The following is a 14,401-nucleotide window of genomic DNA, read 5'->3' as shown; positions in this document are numbered from 1 at the left end:
TAACTGTATATATCTATATAGATAGATAGATAATCAAAAATAATAATAAAACAAGAATAGGCACGTTTCTGGATCACTTAAAAGATACCCCTATTCTCGCCTCGTATGCACGGAGTCGTGCGGTCAATTGCCCGATAGCAGCATCCTTACGTCCAAGAAACGTGTGCGCGTTATGTAGTTTGGTGTTCACATCAGCCAGTTCCTCCTGCATCCGACGGATGTCATCCTCTTGTGCCGTAAGTCGTGAAGTGAGAAGCTTAACCGTGCCCTGCAGCTCGATATTGAGCTGCTCGCGGTATCGTGCGTCCTCCTGCAGCTTCTCCTTCGCCGCCTCCATCTGCGACAACATGTCCTCAAGCTGTAGGCGCTGCCGCTCCGCCTCGCGCTGAAATTGCGCCATGTCCTTCTGGCACTGCGCCTTTGCCGCCTGCGCACGACTGAGGTCGGCACGCATCGTGTACAGGACCTCGTCCATGCGTCGCATGTCCTCCTCGTGCAACTCCCTCGATTCCGCCAGCTCACCTTGCCATGATCCCGCCCGCGTCTCCGCATCGCGGTGGAGTTGGTTAACCTCCTCTCGCAGGCGGTGTAACTCCTCTTCCTTCGCCGCAGCCACCTCGCGTGCTTTTGCAAAATCGCCACGTATCTGATCCGCAGCGAGTCGCATTGCCGTTACCTCCGCCTGTTGTCGCTGAATTAACGATTGCAGCTCCACCTCATGGACCTTCGCAGCCCGCAGTGCCTCCTTCGACTGCTGCGCCGCCTCACTATTGGCCGCCTCAAGCGACGCCTCAAGTTCCTCCACACGCGATGCTGCCTTTGCAAGATCGTTACTCTTCCGCCGCAGTTCTTCTTCAAGTTCATGCTGGCGGGTCTGTGCCCGACGGAATACCGACTTTTGTTCCTCTGCTTCGTCACGTAACTGTTGCACCGTCGCCGTCGCCTCCTCAAGGGCGCGTCGCTCGTCCTCTAACTGCTTCTCGCAAGTTTGTTGACGCCCCTCTAACTCCGTGATGGCGCGCTGTAAACGCTGACATTCGGCCTCCACCTGCGTTTTCTGGGCCCGACTAAGCATGATTGCCTTCTCTAGCCTTCCCTCCCGCTCCAGCATCTCCCGCTCTCGGTCCTCAGCGGTCTGCTGCATTTCTTCCAGTAGCCGCTTGCCTTCCGCCCGTGTGCTCTGCAGCGACTGCACCTTTGCGGCCAGTTCGTCACGGAGCCTATTCTCCTCCATTTCATGCCGTGCAACCTCCTGCTGCAACGCCTCAACCTCCGCGGCACGCTCGCGAAGCTGCGAACGCAGCTGCTCCAAACTGTTCTGTCGCTCCTGACCCGCTGCCCGTTCTCGGGCGCGGTGCTCCACCTGCAGCGTCTCCAGCTCATTGGTCAAGCGGCTCACAGTACTTTGCAGACCATCCGCTCGAACCGCAACGAGTTCCCGCTCCGACTCGGCTTCCTTTCGCACTGCCGTCTCCTCTGCGAGTTGTCGTCGTAGGCTCTCAGCAGTGTTCTGCAGCTGGTTCACTTTTGCCCAGTGCTTCTCTTGCATCTCTTCCTGTTGCCGGGCTGCTTCCTCTGCCAAAGCCTCTTTCTCCTGTCGTACCTCCTCGACAGCCTGACGTAGTGACTGGATGAGTTTCTCTTCATTTTTTAAGAGTTTCTGTCGGTCTTTCTCGTGTTCTTCTTCCAGCTGTTCACGCTGATTCATCATTGCCTGCAGCTCCTCGCGAAGCTCTGAGACCTCTCGTTTGTATGTCTCCTTCAGGTTCTGCTGCTCTAACGTGTGTGTCTCCTCCTGACATCGCAGCCGCTCTGCAAGGCTGCGGACATGGTCTTCCAGCTCCTGACGCCGTTCCTGCAGTTTGCTGGACTCATCCTCCAGACGTCTCGAAAGCTCTTCGTTCTTCGCTACCAATTCATCCATCTTACGCGCGTGACGCTGGTTCGTCTCCTGTATCTTCTTTTCACATTCCATTTGCTCATTTGTTATCTTCTCTCCCAGCTGCAAAATTTTCTCTTCCAGCGTCCGTTTCGTTTCTTCGAGCTCTTGCCGCTCGCTGAGTATTCTCTCTTGTTCCTCACGCAACGATTGCTGTGTATTTCGAAGTGAGGTGATTTCCTTACCCTGGTCAGCGATGAGGGCTTCAGTTTGCTGTCGGTAGTCTGCCATGATCTGACTCTTTTCTTCCCTCTCACGATCCAGCAAGGCGAGAAGCTGCTGCTTCCTCTGCGATGCATCCTCTGCAAGCCTCGACTTCTCCTCCATCAAACCCTCTGACAGCCGCTTCAGAAGAGTGATCTGATCCATCAGTCGCTGCGTCTGGTCAGCATGCTCTTCCCTCAGCTCCCGCATGGACTCTTCGTGCCGCGCCTGGGCGTTGTGGTTTACCTCTTGTTCCCGTCCCAGCGCCACACGAAGAGCATCCACTTCCGCGCTTCGTCGCGCACACTCCTCACGCATCTCCGCCAACTCCCGCTCTGTGGTTATGAGCAACTCCCGCAGTTCCGCATGTCGCACCGGTGTGGTGTCTGTCGCTCCAGCATTCGCATGGTATCCAGTAAGCTCCACCGAATTTGGCATCGTGCGTGACTGTGCCTGGTGGTGAACCGCAAAGGAGGAATCGTGATGGTACGACCCGCATGATCTATCGACCCCGGAAAAGGGCTGTGTAGGTGGACGACTACCCATGTATGAGTCTCCCTTCTCCTCTGCCATTGTTCCGCCGTTATTTGTATGTGTCGACGAAAACGGCAGCGGCATTAGCGGTGGCGGTGGTAAAGTACGACTCCGCATAGTGTCATCCCCACCGAGAAGAGCGTAAGAACTTTCTGTAAAGGAGGAGGCATGAAGGCACGAGCTGTCTGCGGCTATTGCACTCGTGTTCACAGACATGACGCCTCTTCCCGCCTTCCTTCTCTTGCTACTCTATATACCACTCCACCTCGATTCGCCTGTCCTAGTTGTTTTTGATTCCTTGTGTCGTTACCGTGTGTCTCCTTGGAATGGGTGCACACGACTCCACAGGGACAGTAATTCCCCTCTTCCCGTGCATAAATGAGCACGTGGAAACAAATTACAATGGATTGAAGGATCACAGTGTGGAGGGCAAACCGCAAGAGAAAGAAAAGAGGGGAAAAATAATAAGAAGGATTCCATCAGAAAAAATAGCGGCGCACGCCAACTGACAGAGATTCAGGCAGAGACAAGCAAAATTCATCAGAGGTTAAACAAAAAAAAAAAACAAGGAAGAAACCGAGAAACTAGCAGACAAAAAAAGACATCAAAAACAGAAGTCAAAGTACCGAGTCTTTACACCCATTTCTTCGTAAACAGCCTCCTAATCTCACCACCTTAGTAGTTTCTTAAGCAAAGTGTGGCACATTTGTCGCTGCTTCACATCAGGCGCGAGATGCGCTAGACCCCATAAAGTCCATGTGTTCTGTGCATTAATAGCCAATGAACGCTGCAGAATGTCCACACCAGGCCCATACTGCCTACTCATGTCAACATCGTTGTGATGACGAGGATGCTGATGCTCCATGTAAAGAAGACCCAGCGAAGTGAGTGCCCAATCGTTCTGAGGGCACCGCTTCACTGCGTACTCCCACCACGCCTTCACATCCTTCTTATAAATCGCTTTTGTTTCATTTGACTCGGTCTCTGCATCCAAGCTGCATCTGTGGATCTCACCCATCCAGTATGCGGCACGAGACTCCCATTGCCCGTTTTCAAAGGCGAGAATCCCGTTGTCCCAATTACCCTTTTGGTCCCACCCGTTTCCTGGCAGTATTTCCGTTCCTCCAAGCACAGTTGCAAAGTAGCGGCGGGCATCTGCAAAGTCCACCGTGCATGCCGCTTCCACCCCTAACATCTTCACGCGGCCCATGCCGCACAACGCCCCCTTGTCACGGGGATCAAAGGAAAGCACCGCCTCAAAGAGAGCAGATGCCCTTCCCAAATGAGGTGCAACACCAGTTTCCTTTTTAACGGTATCATCTCTGTCAGCAGCAGTAACAGTAGAACTGCATTCCTGTGGTTCTTGCATTGTTCTCCTTTTCCATTGCCCCAACCAATGGCAGTCCCTTAGCCCAGATGGGGCTCCCTGAAGAGCAAGAAAGTCCACACCACTTCCTTCAAGCATACCACAATGGTATTGATACAGGTGCACCCAACCAAGACCAACGGCAGCAAAACGGTACAATGGATTGTCAACACGCCGTGTAGACTCCAAGGCACAAAGGTACGCTTCGGCAGCCTCAGTCAGGTTTCTACGCCACAAGTGGTGCCGCCCAGTTAGGCACAACGCAAGAGCATTGGCGTTATGGAGCCGCAGTGCCTCCATCAGAAGCTGAATCTGCCTCACATGCAGTTCCTCGGTCTTTTTCTCTTTTTTGCCTGTAATACTCCACCAAGTGAGCCACTGACTCTTCACACGGGGATGAGCATTCTCCCAGACCCACGGCGACCGGCCATGCAAAGCATCCTTGTCGTGCTCTTCCTTAATATCGGCCCCATTCCCAGGGTCTAGTGATCTCTGAAGCGTTTTAGTTCTTTCAATTATCCACCAGGAGACAAATACACTTGCAGTAAAAAGATTTGCTGCCTCTTCCCTGCTCTCTCCCTCACGCACCTCATCCCAATTAAAAGTAAGGCCGTGTCGAAGCGCGGCACCTTTTAAAGGAACAGTTTTGCGTACAGCTGATCGTTTTTGGCTTTCCTTCTCTTCAGTCTGGTACGGTTTCCCTTCCGCATGCGACGGCGAAACAGCAACACGCTTCATGGAAGCAAAAGGACGGTCCATAATGCTGTCAACATGAAGGTTTCGTTCCAGTAATTCGTAGCGGCGACGTCCTTCCATAAGGGAATGAAGAAACATCCCTCCATATGTGTCGGCACTCGGCAAATTGAAAGGTTTCACTGATCTGGCGTTTTGGGCAGAAAGAAATTGGCTCCAGCATAGACCGGCGTGTGCAAGCAACGCAAAAACCTGCAAAACTCTGCCTTTTCGCTCCATACTCATCTTTTTTGCCTTATCACCGCTCTCATCACCACTCCACCACCATCTAAAGGCGGCCTCTTGTGTTATGGAACGCATGCGAGGACTTGTTGTGTGCAACAGGTTACCTTCGTCCCGCTGCAGCACTTCGATATCATGGATAAGGCGCTGGAAAGCAGTTATAGCGCACCTGTACTTTCGTGTTATGCCAAGATGCATCCAGCCAGTAAGAAGTGAAGCCACCATGGAGAAAGAGGGTGGAAGCCATGCGGGGTTCTCTTGTAAACCCCATGAGGTCACCAAGTCACGCTGCCATCCGCAAGCCTCCGGCACACATTGTATGGCCAATACAAGAAGAAATCCAAACTCATCCATCATGGCGTCTGCGACGGCAAGCGTGATTGATTGTGAGAAGAATATCACTACTGGATAGCTGTCAGGGATGGCGTAAGTTTGACAAAGCTGTAGGTAAAACCATTCCCACTCCCGTCGCAATTCTGCCACACCACACTCAATGTCGTGCAACGTTCGACTCTCCAAGACAGAAAAATGGTCCACAACAGAGCGTTCGGCTTGACATATGAAAAAGGTCTCCAGCGTAGAAACAGCTCTTTCTGCCCAGTAGAGCACAAGACGCACAGGTGTCAATAGGCATGCATCATTTTCTTTTTCATTCAAAGACGTGGTGGCATAGTCAACTATGTCCTTTGCCAAAGCCAGAAGTTTGTTCAACTGCATGGGCATCATGTAGCCAAAAAGTGTCGTGGAATGCGTTCGGATCCGCCGCACCGAGTGGTTCAGCAAACCAAGAAGCATACGCATTTCAAGCGCTTCCTTACTCTCATGATTGGAAATAGAAACGCCTTTAAGAAACGGTTCCTCCACTATTGCAGCCTCTTTTTCAAGGGTTTTGCCGTCGTGCAGCATCTGTTCCCCCCGTGAGATAGTAACCGCGTTTTTTATTCCATTGGAAAAAAGCAATCCGGTCCGATGCATGCGCTTGATAAAACCAAACAAAATCGTGTAGCTCGGCTGCTCCTTTGATATTGGTCGATGGACACCGGTATGATCAGCATCAACAAGATAGAACGGAAAACGAGGATCGTCCGGTGCAGGATTGGCAGACTCTGGCTCCACGATGCGGAAAACGCCATTCAAGCGTCGTGTTTCGCCAAAGGAGAGAACACGGACGTACCCAATGTCACTGCATCGTTCAATCACATGGAAAAATTGTTCATTTAAACTCTGCAACTGTTCTCGGTTGTGGTCGCCTAGAGTGGTGACTAGTTCAGAAGGAGAAGGACCACCTGTGGTCTGATAATACCGTTTCAGTCCCGTCACGGCACTTGCAATGGGGGAGCCAAAATGCGGTGTGGCGTAAAACACAATGCCCCTTATAGAACGCAGAAATAATTCTTCTGATAACCCAGAACCATGATAACCTTTTCCCTCCTCATCCACTTTGGTTCTCTTTTCAGCGTGGTGCAAATTCACCACCTTGGCCGCTAGTATAATCATTTGTTTAATCACCAAACCACCAAAAGAGTAAGCGATAAAGACGAGTGGTCTTCTACCGACACCCACCGCATCGGAGAGAAGTCGCTCCGCAAGATCCGCGGCACACTGCTCCAACGTCTGTATTTCGTCCTCACTTGATGAGGCCGCAGTTGAAGGCACTATTTCGTCAAATAAGGAACCTTGAGGGTCTTCACTATCCTTCCTATGGTTAGTGCCGCCTGTTTCGGGTGCAGAGGAAGGATATTTCCCTTGTATCGCCTCTGCTACCCATCGCCGAATGGAACTGGCGGCCCATCCGTCTTCTTGCTGCCCCATTTCCTCCACCTCTTTTTCCTTCATTTTTTCAAATGATTGCCACCGCCAGAGAGCGTGTGTATAGCCGGCGGAGAGAATGCGACATCTCGGAAACTCCTGTGGGAGAAAAGCCGCTGGCCAAAGAAGGCCCTCTTTGTTCGTCCAACACTTAAACTCACCACTCCCAAGCCCGTGCAGCAGAACGATGTCAAATTCAGCGTCACCGTTGGCTCCATTATAAAGCAGAAATACTCTCTCTGAAAGGGATGGGTACTTTTCATTGGAAGACCGTGACAACAATCCTTGGCGCGGGGGCACGCCGTCGTCACTAACATCCCATTGAATTCCGCTTGCTCTCATTTGCTCTCCCAATGAGAGAGAGGAATATCACCCACTAAGTGCACACCAATTTTATCCCATCTTGCGGCACCACGGGATGTGGGGAGAAAAAAAAGAACAAAAAGATGCAACAAATTCTCGAGTAACCCAGCAACAAAAAAAAACCTTCCGCGTGAATAATTACTTAAAAAGGCAATGATTTAAATTATTATCATAAAAATTAAAAAAAAAAAATAACCATTAAATGGTCCACCACGCCTTCCCAAAAAAAAAAAAAAAAAGTAATAATATTGTGTGGAGTGACTAATTTGTGGATCGATTGGAAGTTACCATCACTGCTACAATGGGGGAAATAAAGACTCTACCCAGGAGGGGAAAAAACAACACTCACAGACTCCAAATAGCGTACGATGCCAGTTGCCCGTTGCGACCACTTCGTCTTCGCATCTCTATAGAACGTGCCCGGGAAATCACGCTCAAGTATTGTGCCCTGTGCTTCTACAGCTGTAACCAACCGCTGCACGAGATGCAGCAGTCCCACCTTCGACTCGTACTGTGGCGAATGAGTGGAAAGTAAGAATCTGCCATCGTCACGCTCCAAGGTTGATGAAACTTCAGAAATTTCCACACCGCAGGTCACTATTTGCTTCCATGCGTTCACTGTTGACAACATCCATTGTTTAAAATTACCGCCTTTCTCAGCATCTCTTGTGGCCGCAGTGGGCGGTGGTGGAGGTAGCGCGGGCATTCGATAGCGATGTGTACGGTCCTTCTCCTGTATATCTTTCGTGAGTGATTCACACAGCTTAAGAACGCGCTCTCGGATACACCAAAAATCCTCAAACCCTGCTTCTATTGCACCACGTTCTTCTGGTGTGAGCACCCAGTCCTTCGAGGAGGAAGGGGGGGCGCTATTATTACCATTATAATTATCGAAATTGCTACTACTAATATCAGTGGCAACAGATGCTGGTGGACGGTGTAGTTGCTTCAGCATCTTTATCACATCACCCACTTCCAATACACATTTGTTGTACTGCATGCGGTGATAGTGGAGAGCTGTAATGTCGTCCTCAACGATGCATAAGCTCCAATACAAGCGAAGAGTATCTCGGATGTAGCGAAATTCGCAAATTGTGGGAGAAAAGATGATTATTCTGCCAATTGAACGCTCTTTACTTAATGAATCCTTATGTTGCTGAAGTCGCTCTATTTCGAGGCCAATGTCACGAATGGTTTCCCTTAGCGCCCGGTAATATTCCGGGAGAAGTAAGCGCCGCCGCAGACGAGGATCATAAAATGTGTACTCCAGTAAATAAAAAAGGCTCGCTTGGGTCTGAAACAACCGAAATATGCTATTAACGTCATGCAACTCATATCTTGTGACGCGTATTATTCGTGATCGTCGCGGTCGTGTAGAGGATGCATTGCCAACAGAAGAGGGAGATGGCACAGCCAAGCCCTTTGCCTCTTCTTGCAGTGGCTCTTTTGTGGGTGATGCATCACACGCCTGTGCAGGTGATATTGTCCTTAATTTATCTCTCGTATGTATGTGCTCATCATCATTTTTTTTACTTCCATCCTCTTCCACTGTGGTCTCCTTTTCCGGTTGGTCGTGTACGACATACGTCCCAGATGATGGAGCAGCTCCTTCTCCGTCCAAAATTCCCACAAGACTCGATACCCACGAGATGAAAAGATCAAATGTCTGCAAAAAATTCATAAAGATTACATATACACGGCGCCCATCTTTACCACACTCCTCCGATCCTCCGTTGATTGAAATAGTTTTGTTGCTAGAAACTTCCGGCGCCTGCTCTGTTGCCGACACGGTTTGTACACTTATATCCGTTCCAGCTGCGCTCGTCTCACCTTTCACAATCATCCCTTGCCCCCCTTTACCAAAGGTCACCACAGTGAAGGCATAGTTATATTTCTCATTTAGTTTCGTCATGGCAGCCTTACCTTGTTGCAGTCTGAGTTGCAACGCCCGCAGTGACGCTTCATGAGGACGAAATAATCCCTCAGTACGATAAAACAGATCACACATTGTCGAAGTGACATTTGAAGAAGACAAAAGAACTGGTGGTGTGTAACCGCGGCAGTAATGGATGGGCGGAAACGCTACATCTGATCTCGTCTGCGGTCCTGATGCATCAATAAAGAAAGAAGTGGATGAACTTAAGATGAACTCGTTGATAACTACAACATCCGCAATAAGAGAGGCACAAGTGGTCCCAAGAAGTTTAATGTCTTCACTAGAACATCTTACAAAACGTGTCGCAAATTGAACAAGTTTTTCTTGGTCCTCTAGAGTGGGATAAATGATCGCCATTTATTTCTTCCAGGTCTCTACTTGCTGACTTTAAAAAAGGAAAAAAAGAAAAAGGTTTATCAAGACGCGCCATTATCCATTTAGTCCCTCATCTGACCACATATTCCCTCTAAGACTTTATCGAAAAACTCCGGGCACATATACATACAGAAAAAATACTCCACACAGAGATTTAAAAAGAAAAATAAAATAAAACCGCCAATACCTTGTACCTCACAAATTGAAAGACAACCACACGCATGTAGTTATGCATCATTCCTGTGGGGGTGTGAAGAAGAATCCTCAGTACCCCGCCTCCAGTCCGAATCGTGCTTATTCACTTTCCTTCTTTCCCCCATATCTTGAACTGGTCAAAAAAAAAACACAAAAAATGGGATTTACTTCAAATCAAACGTTCATAGTTTTGGCATGGTGCGCCTCCCATTCATTCAATGTCTTGAACGGCCTCGCTACAATGTACAACGACGTCCCAAAGTGCCTTTCCTCCATCTTAACAACGGTGAGGCCTGCAAGACGTAAATACCGTCTAATATCACGATTCCACCAGCATCCCCATTTTTTCGCGTGTCGGGGTGCCCATTTATCAAGGTGATCGTTAATGCGTGACCACCGTCCTTTGCCATGTTCAAGAAGAAGAAGATTCCCACCTGGTTTACATACCCGCGACATCTCACGAAGGGCGCGCACTGGATCGTCAAAGCTGCAGAGACCAAACATATCTACAACAGCGTCAAAGCTGTTGTCTGAAAAAGGCAGTTGTTCTGCCGCGTAATTTGCCACTGCAAAAATTGGTTCATTCTTTTCTTTTACTTCCGTTAGATGTCCCTTGGTCCCTTTTTCGGACTCCCGCCGCCTTAGTTCCGCCTGGCCGTCCCGATTCAAAAGGGGCAGCATATTACCAGGAAGAGAACCCTGTAGAATTGGCGCCACTGAACCATCAGCTAAAGTATATCCACTATCGTTTAGTGGTGTGGTCAATACCTCCTTCACAGTACCATCACCGTGAAGAATCTTACGCTTGATAACACCCTCTCCTGGAATTGACCGCTGTTCATCATCTTTCTGTGCCAAAGAAGATCCACAGTCGCTTCTTTTTATCATCGCATAATTCTTTTTCACTGCATCAAGAATGCCAACAACATCGTAGTCAGGATACCGATAGGGACAATAGCCGTATCGTTGCTGGATTCGTCTGGCAGTCGACTCTACCATGCCTGGAGATCGATCGCTCATCACTATCTCCAGCAACGGTGTGTGACTAAACTCCACTGATTTTCTCTCCTCATTGACATCCTTCGACGGTGCGGTTGACGGCGAATGTAGTAGTGATTCGTAGTAATTCAAATTACCTCCACAACCTGCTCCAACCTCTAGGACACGACCATGTACTAAACCCTCATCCCGCAAAATCCGACGACGCCAGCGGCTAATACCAAGATAAAACTCCTGTCCACGCGTCTTTTTTTCGTAAGCATTTTCGTGCGATAGAGCGTCGTAGCGTTCAAGACGTTGCCGGTTGCCCACTGTGTAGGAAGGAGGAGGGCTGAGAGCGATACCAACAACATACGCTGTTCCTGAAAAAATTGTGGCACACGACGTAAAAAACACAATTCGGCCAAACATCAATTTATCCTTGTCGTTGCCCTCCTTTGGACGTACGTTTATCTTTCCTTTAATGCTCTCTCCCTCTTCCCTTAAATGTTTCTCCAAAAAAATATATCCACTTATGGAAAAATCATGGATAAAGAAAAAAAAAAAAAAAAGGCAACAATAAAACAAAACTACGACACACTATAGAATTCACGGCTCAAGCATCTCACATGAAACTGATACCAATATATACATATAAGGTCTCCTGCTAAATAAAGCAGTTGCCCCATCCACAGATTGGCAGAACGACCCTTTATTTTGGTTTCAATACCCAGTAAATGTAAATAAAATGGGAAAAAGTGAACACCTTTATACTCTCACCTTCATAATTAAAAAATAACAAGCATCCCCACTAAGCTGACAACCCTACTTTTCCCAAACCCCCATCGATGATACGGCCCTCAGGTTCAATGGGGTTCGGAAGCGCATGTGTTGGAACAGTAACCTCCTCCACTGCAGTTTCCGCACCAGGAATCTCAGTTGAGACTTGAGGGAGTAGTTCGGCAAGAAGGGCATCGTCATCACCAACATATCCATCAAGCGGCTGTGCCAAAATATCATTGATGCGCCGGGCCTCTTCTACTGTTTCTTCAACATCATCCATTAGCTGGGCAACGTCATCCACGTTCAACATTGAGTTCAGCTTTGAAAGCTCGTCCTTGCCCCCTTTTAGTGCATTAAATACCTCTACCTCAATCTGGTTAAATTCAACTGTATCAAGCAGCCTCTGCACATTATCCAGCATGTCATTAACGCTGTTGACCTGTGAACGCTGAATCCTTTCCCGTTTGAGACAATACAATGCCTTACGACGATTGCCAGAACGCAAAAAATCACTAGCCTTGCTACGCTCCTCTTGAGCAACAACTTCATACCTTTTGATCGCAGCCATAAGCCTGTCACGTTGCAACTTTAATTCCAACTGAGCTCGATCTGAAGAAGTGATGACAACTTTAGGCGTCTCAACTGATGACTTACGTTGGCCTTGAGTTTTACTTGGCCGGATGCCCATTTTTTATCCACAACAGCTTTTAAACAAAAAATGTCACCATCAACACCTACCCACACAAAAAAATAATAATTTTAAAAAAGCGTACAGATAACATCTACATGCATAATCAGTAGGAAAAAAAGTGGCAGAAGTATCGATGATAGTATAATACTTGTGTTACTCAAAAAAAAAAAGCTTGTATAGAAAAAAAGCGTTTTAAGTCAAAAAAAAAGTATAAAGAATTCCTGCGCGTACACATATATGACGGAGCGAAAAAGAATGGTGAATAAACGAGTTAAGAAAACTATAGAGCTAGCAGGCATAGTAACAAAATTACTCAATAAGAATAATTGAGTGAGTAAAACAATAAACAAAAACAATGCAACTGATGTTATTTAGTATAGAATTCTCATTACGCAAATGATTTCTTTTGGCCTTAAAGAAATAGTAATGAAGGATTAGATTCGGTCACAGAAAAACACCTAATTTGCAAAATAATAAATAAAAAGCACATTTGTGATCCAATAATCGCAATATAAAAAAATAATAATAATTGAACGTTCTTAAAGTAATGAATAGAAAAAAGAAGAAAAAGGAACAGAAATAAGTAAATATATAAAAAAAATAGATCATCCAAATACCGTCGTGGGATATCCACACCCTGGAAATAACAAACTCGCGGTGTTTTGTACGCGGGTTTCCACCAGACCCTTCCAAGTGGATGCAACTAAAGTGTCTTTGGGATGGTAAACAAACTGAAAAATAACTCCATTCAATTCATTAATCAAAAATGATAAAAGTAACCAACCCGAAAAAAAAAAAAAAGATAGCGGATAATCGAAGGAAGTCATGATCAAATTTTTGGTAACTCTAACGGCCCATTCTCATTAAAATCTTTCAGAAGGGAAAAATCAGCAATATTCACCTAAAAAGATGCCCCATCTCATCCATTTAGCAGAAAATACAACATTTCCCTTGAGAAACCATGATAATGTAACTCCTCAATCAAGCCCCTTTTACTTTCCAAACATATATAAAAAAAAATATATGAATACGTAAAGGATATGTCGCGTGCGTAAATGAACCAAAACCGAAGGTTCAAACCACATATACCTTGCAATTGCTCTAACATTTAATATATCAGCAACGCATGTGTGACACGAATTTATTCCAAAGAATCCCGACTAAATTTAAAAAAAAAACACGCTAAATGTCCCAAAAAATATATTATCCGTATCTTTAACTCTCTTTATACGAAAATTAAGGGAAAACAGTCGCGTGCATAGGACACAAATCAGCGGTATATAAAGAACAACCACTCGTCTTCCCCCATTTTATTCCATTATAAATGGCATATCCTGCAAAAAAGCCAATAAATACAATTCGCGTACAAAAAGTTGTACGTCCACTTCTGGAACCGACAGTCATCGCCAGCCATATATATTTATTACTTAAGAAGTGGCAGACTTTGGGGTCCTGCAGCCACAAGAACCCGCCGCCCCCCTTCGCCAAGCCCCGGAGTGTAAAAACACAACCGCGGGATATGCCGCGTGCGGGGTTTTCTGCAGACCTCAGGCAGGCAAAGGACGCCTGTACTCTGCGAGGATCAAAAAGTTCGCACATCCGTCGCGGCTCCCGCGCCATGGCGTGTGATTTGGGGCTGTTTTTATTCGCCGCTCCTTGCCGCGAAGCGTTGCCCGCCCAAACGCCGGCGGTGGACGGCGGGATGGCGGAGAAAGCCTATAGGGCCCGTCGTGCCACGCGCGCCCCGGCCCGCATGATGAGGAAAGGCTTCGTCCTCCATTCCCCTCCGGCAATTTTAACACCGCCGGCCTCTGGAACAAGAACGGCCCCCTTCCATGGAGCGACACGTCCGTGACGGCCGCCGCTGTCGCCTTTTCCGTGGGCTTGACGCCCCGCCTGTGACTGCATTCCGGATGGTGTGTCGCGACCCCTCGTCAAAGCTAACCGCTGCCGGCGGAACGTTCGCCGGAGACGTCTCCGGCGCGCTCCCCTGCCGCGGCGCGGCGGCGACCCGCGTTCCGAGGAGCCTTGGCCTCCCGCGGCGCTTTTCCGCCCCGCAATTCTCGAATTATCGGCCAAAACGCCGACACGCGCCGTCGGAGGCGCGGCCCGGAGGGAGCGAACCAAAGACGCCGCCACCGCCACCGCCGAGGCGATGATCTGGAGAATTTCTGTGCCGGCCTTGTGCCCCGCTGGGGGCCGCGCCGTCAAAAGGGATGCCGAGCCTCCCGCGAAAAGGGGCCTCAAAAAGGA

At 48.2% G+C, this 14,401-nt stretch overlaps 5 protein-coding genes across 5 annotated transcripts, besides 7 other annotated features; all 5 read right to left on the bottom strand.

The window, feature by feature from the left end:
- Positions 1 to 14,401: a sequence feature (heterozygous, Esmeraldo-like haplotype).
- On the bottom strand, positions 74 to 2,893 carry Tc00.1047053509393.50 (hypothetical protein, conserved; the record flags this gene model as incomplete). The annotated part of the gene is made up of 1 exon (XM_802837.1): positions 74 to 2,893. One exon carries the CDS (start codon positions 2,891 to 2,893, stop codon positions 74 to 76), a length of 2,820 nt encoding a protein of 939 aa, XP_807930.1.
- On the bottom strand, positions 3,345 to 7,169 carry Tc00.1047053509393.40 (uncharacterized protein; the record flags this gene model as incomplete). Its single annotated transcript, XM_802836.1, has 1 exon — positions 3,345 to 7,169. The coding sequence occupies one exon, from the start codon at positions 7,167 to 7,169 to the stop codon at positions 3,345 to 3,347; it is 3,825 nt and encodes a 1,274-aa protein (XP_807929.1).
- Positions 7,347 to 7,385: a sequence feature (AT_rich).
- Positions 7,413 to 7,440: a sequence feature (AT_rich).
- Tc00.1047053509393.30 (hypothetical protein, conserved) lies at positions 7,510 to 9,483 on the bottom strand (the record flags this gene model as incomplete). Its single annotated transcript, XM_802835.1, has 1 exon — positions 7,510 to 9,483. The coding sequence occupies one exon, from the start codon at positions 9,481 to 9,483 to the stop codon at positions 7,510 to 7,512; it is 1,974 nt and encodes a 657-aa protein (XP_807928.1).
- On the bottom strand, positions 9,871 to 11,106 carry Tc00.1047053509393.20 (hypothetical protein, conserved; the record flags this gene model as incomplete). Its single annotated transcript, XM_802834.1, has 1 exon — positions 9,871 to 11,106. The coding sequence occupies one exon, from the start codon at positions 11,104 to 11,106 to the stop codon at positions 9,871 to 9,873; it is 1,236 nt and encodes a 411-aa protein (XP_807927.1).
- Tc00.1047053509393.10 (hypothetical protein, conserved) lies at positions 11,486 to 12,145 on the bottom strand (the record flags this gene model as incomplete). The annotated part of the gene is made up of 1 exon (XM_802833.1): positions 11,486 to 12,145. The coding sequence occupies one exon, from the start codon at positions 12,143 to 12,145 to the stop codon at positions 11,486 to 11,488; it is 660 nt and encodes a 219-aa protein (XP_807926.1).
- Positions 12,202 to 12,224: a sequence feature (AT_rich).
- Positions 12,657 to 12,679: a sequence feature (AT_rich).
- Positions 13,562 to 13,623: a mobile genetic element.
- Positions 13,562 to 14,401: a mobile genetic element.

The sequence above is a fragment of the Trypanosoma cruzi genome, genomic scaffold (assembly GCF_000209065.1).
Source record: "Trypanosoma cruzi strain CL Brener 1047053513573 genomic scaffold, whole genome shotgun sequence".
NCBI lineage: Eukaryota > Euglenozoa > Kinetoplastea > Trypanosomatida > Trypanosomatidae > Trypanosoma > Trypanosoma cruzi.
The sequence above is the reverse complement of the archived record's forward strand: the minus strand, read 5'-3'. Positions and strand labels throughout refer to the sequence as shown.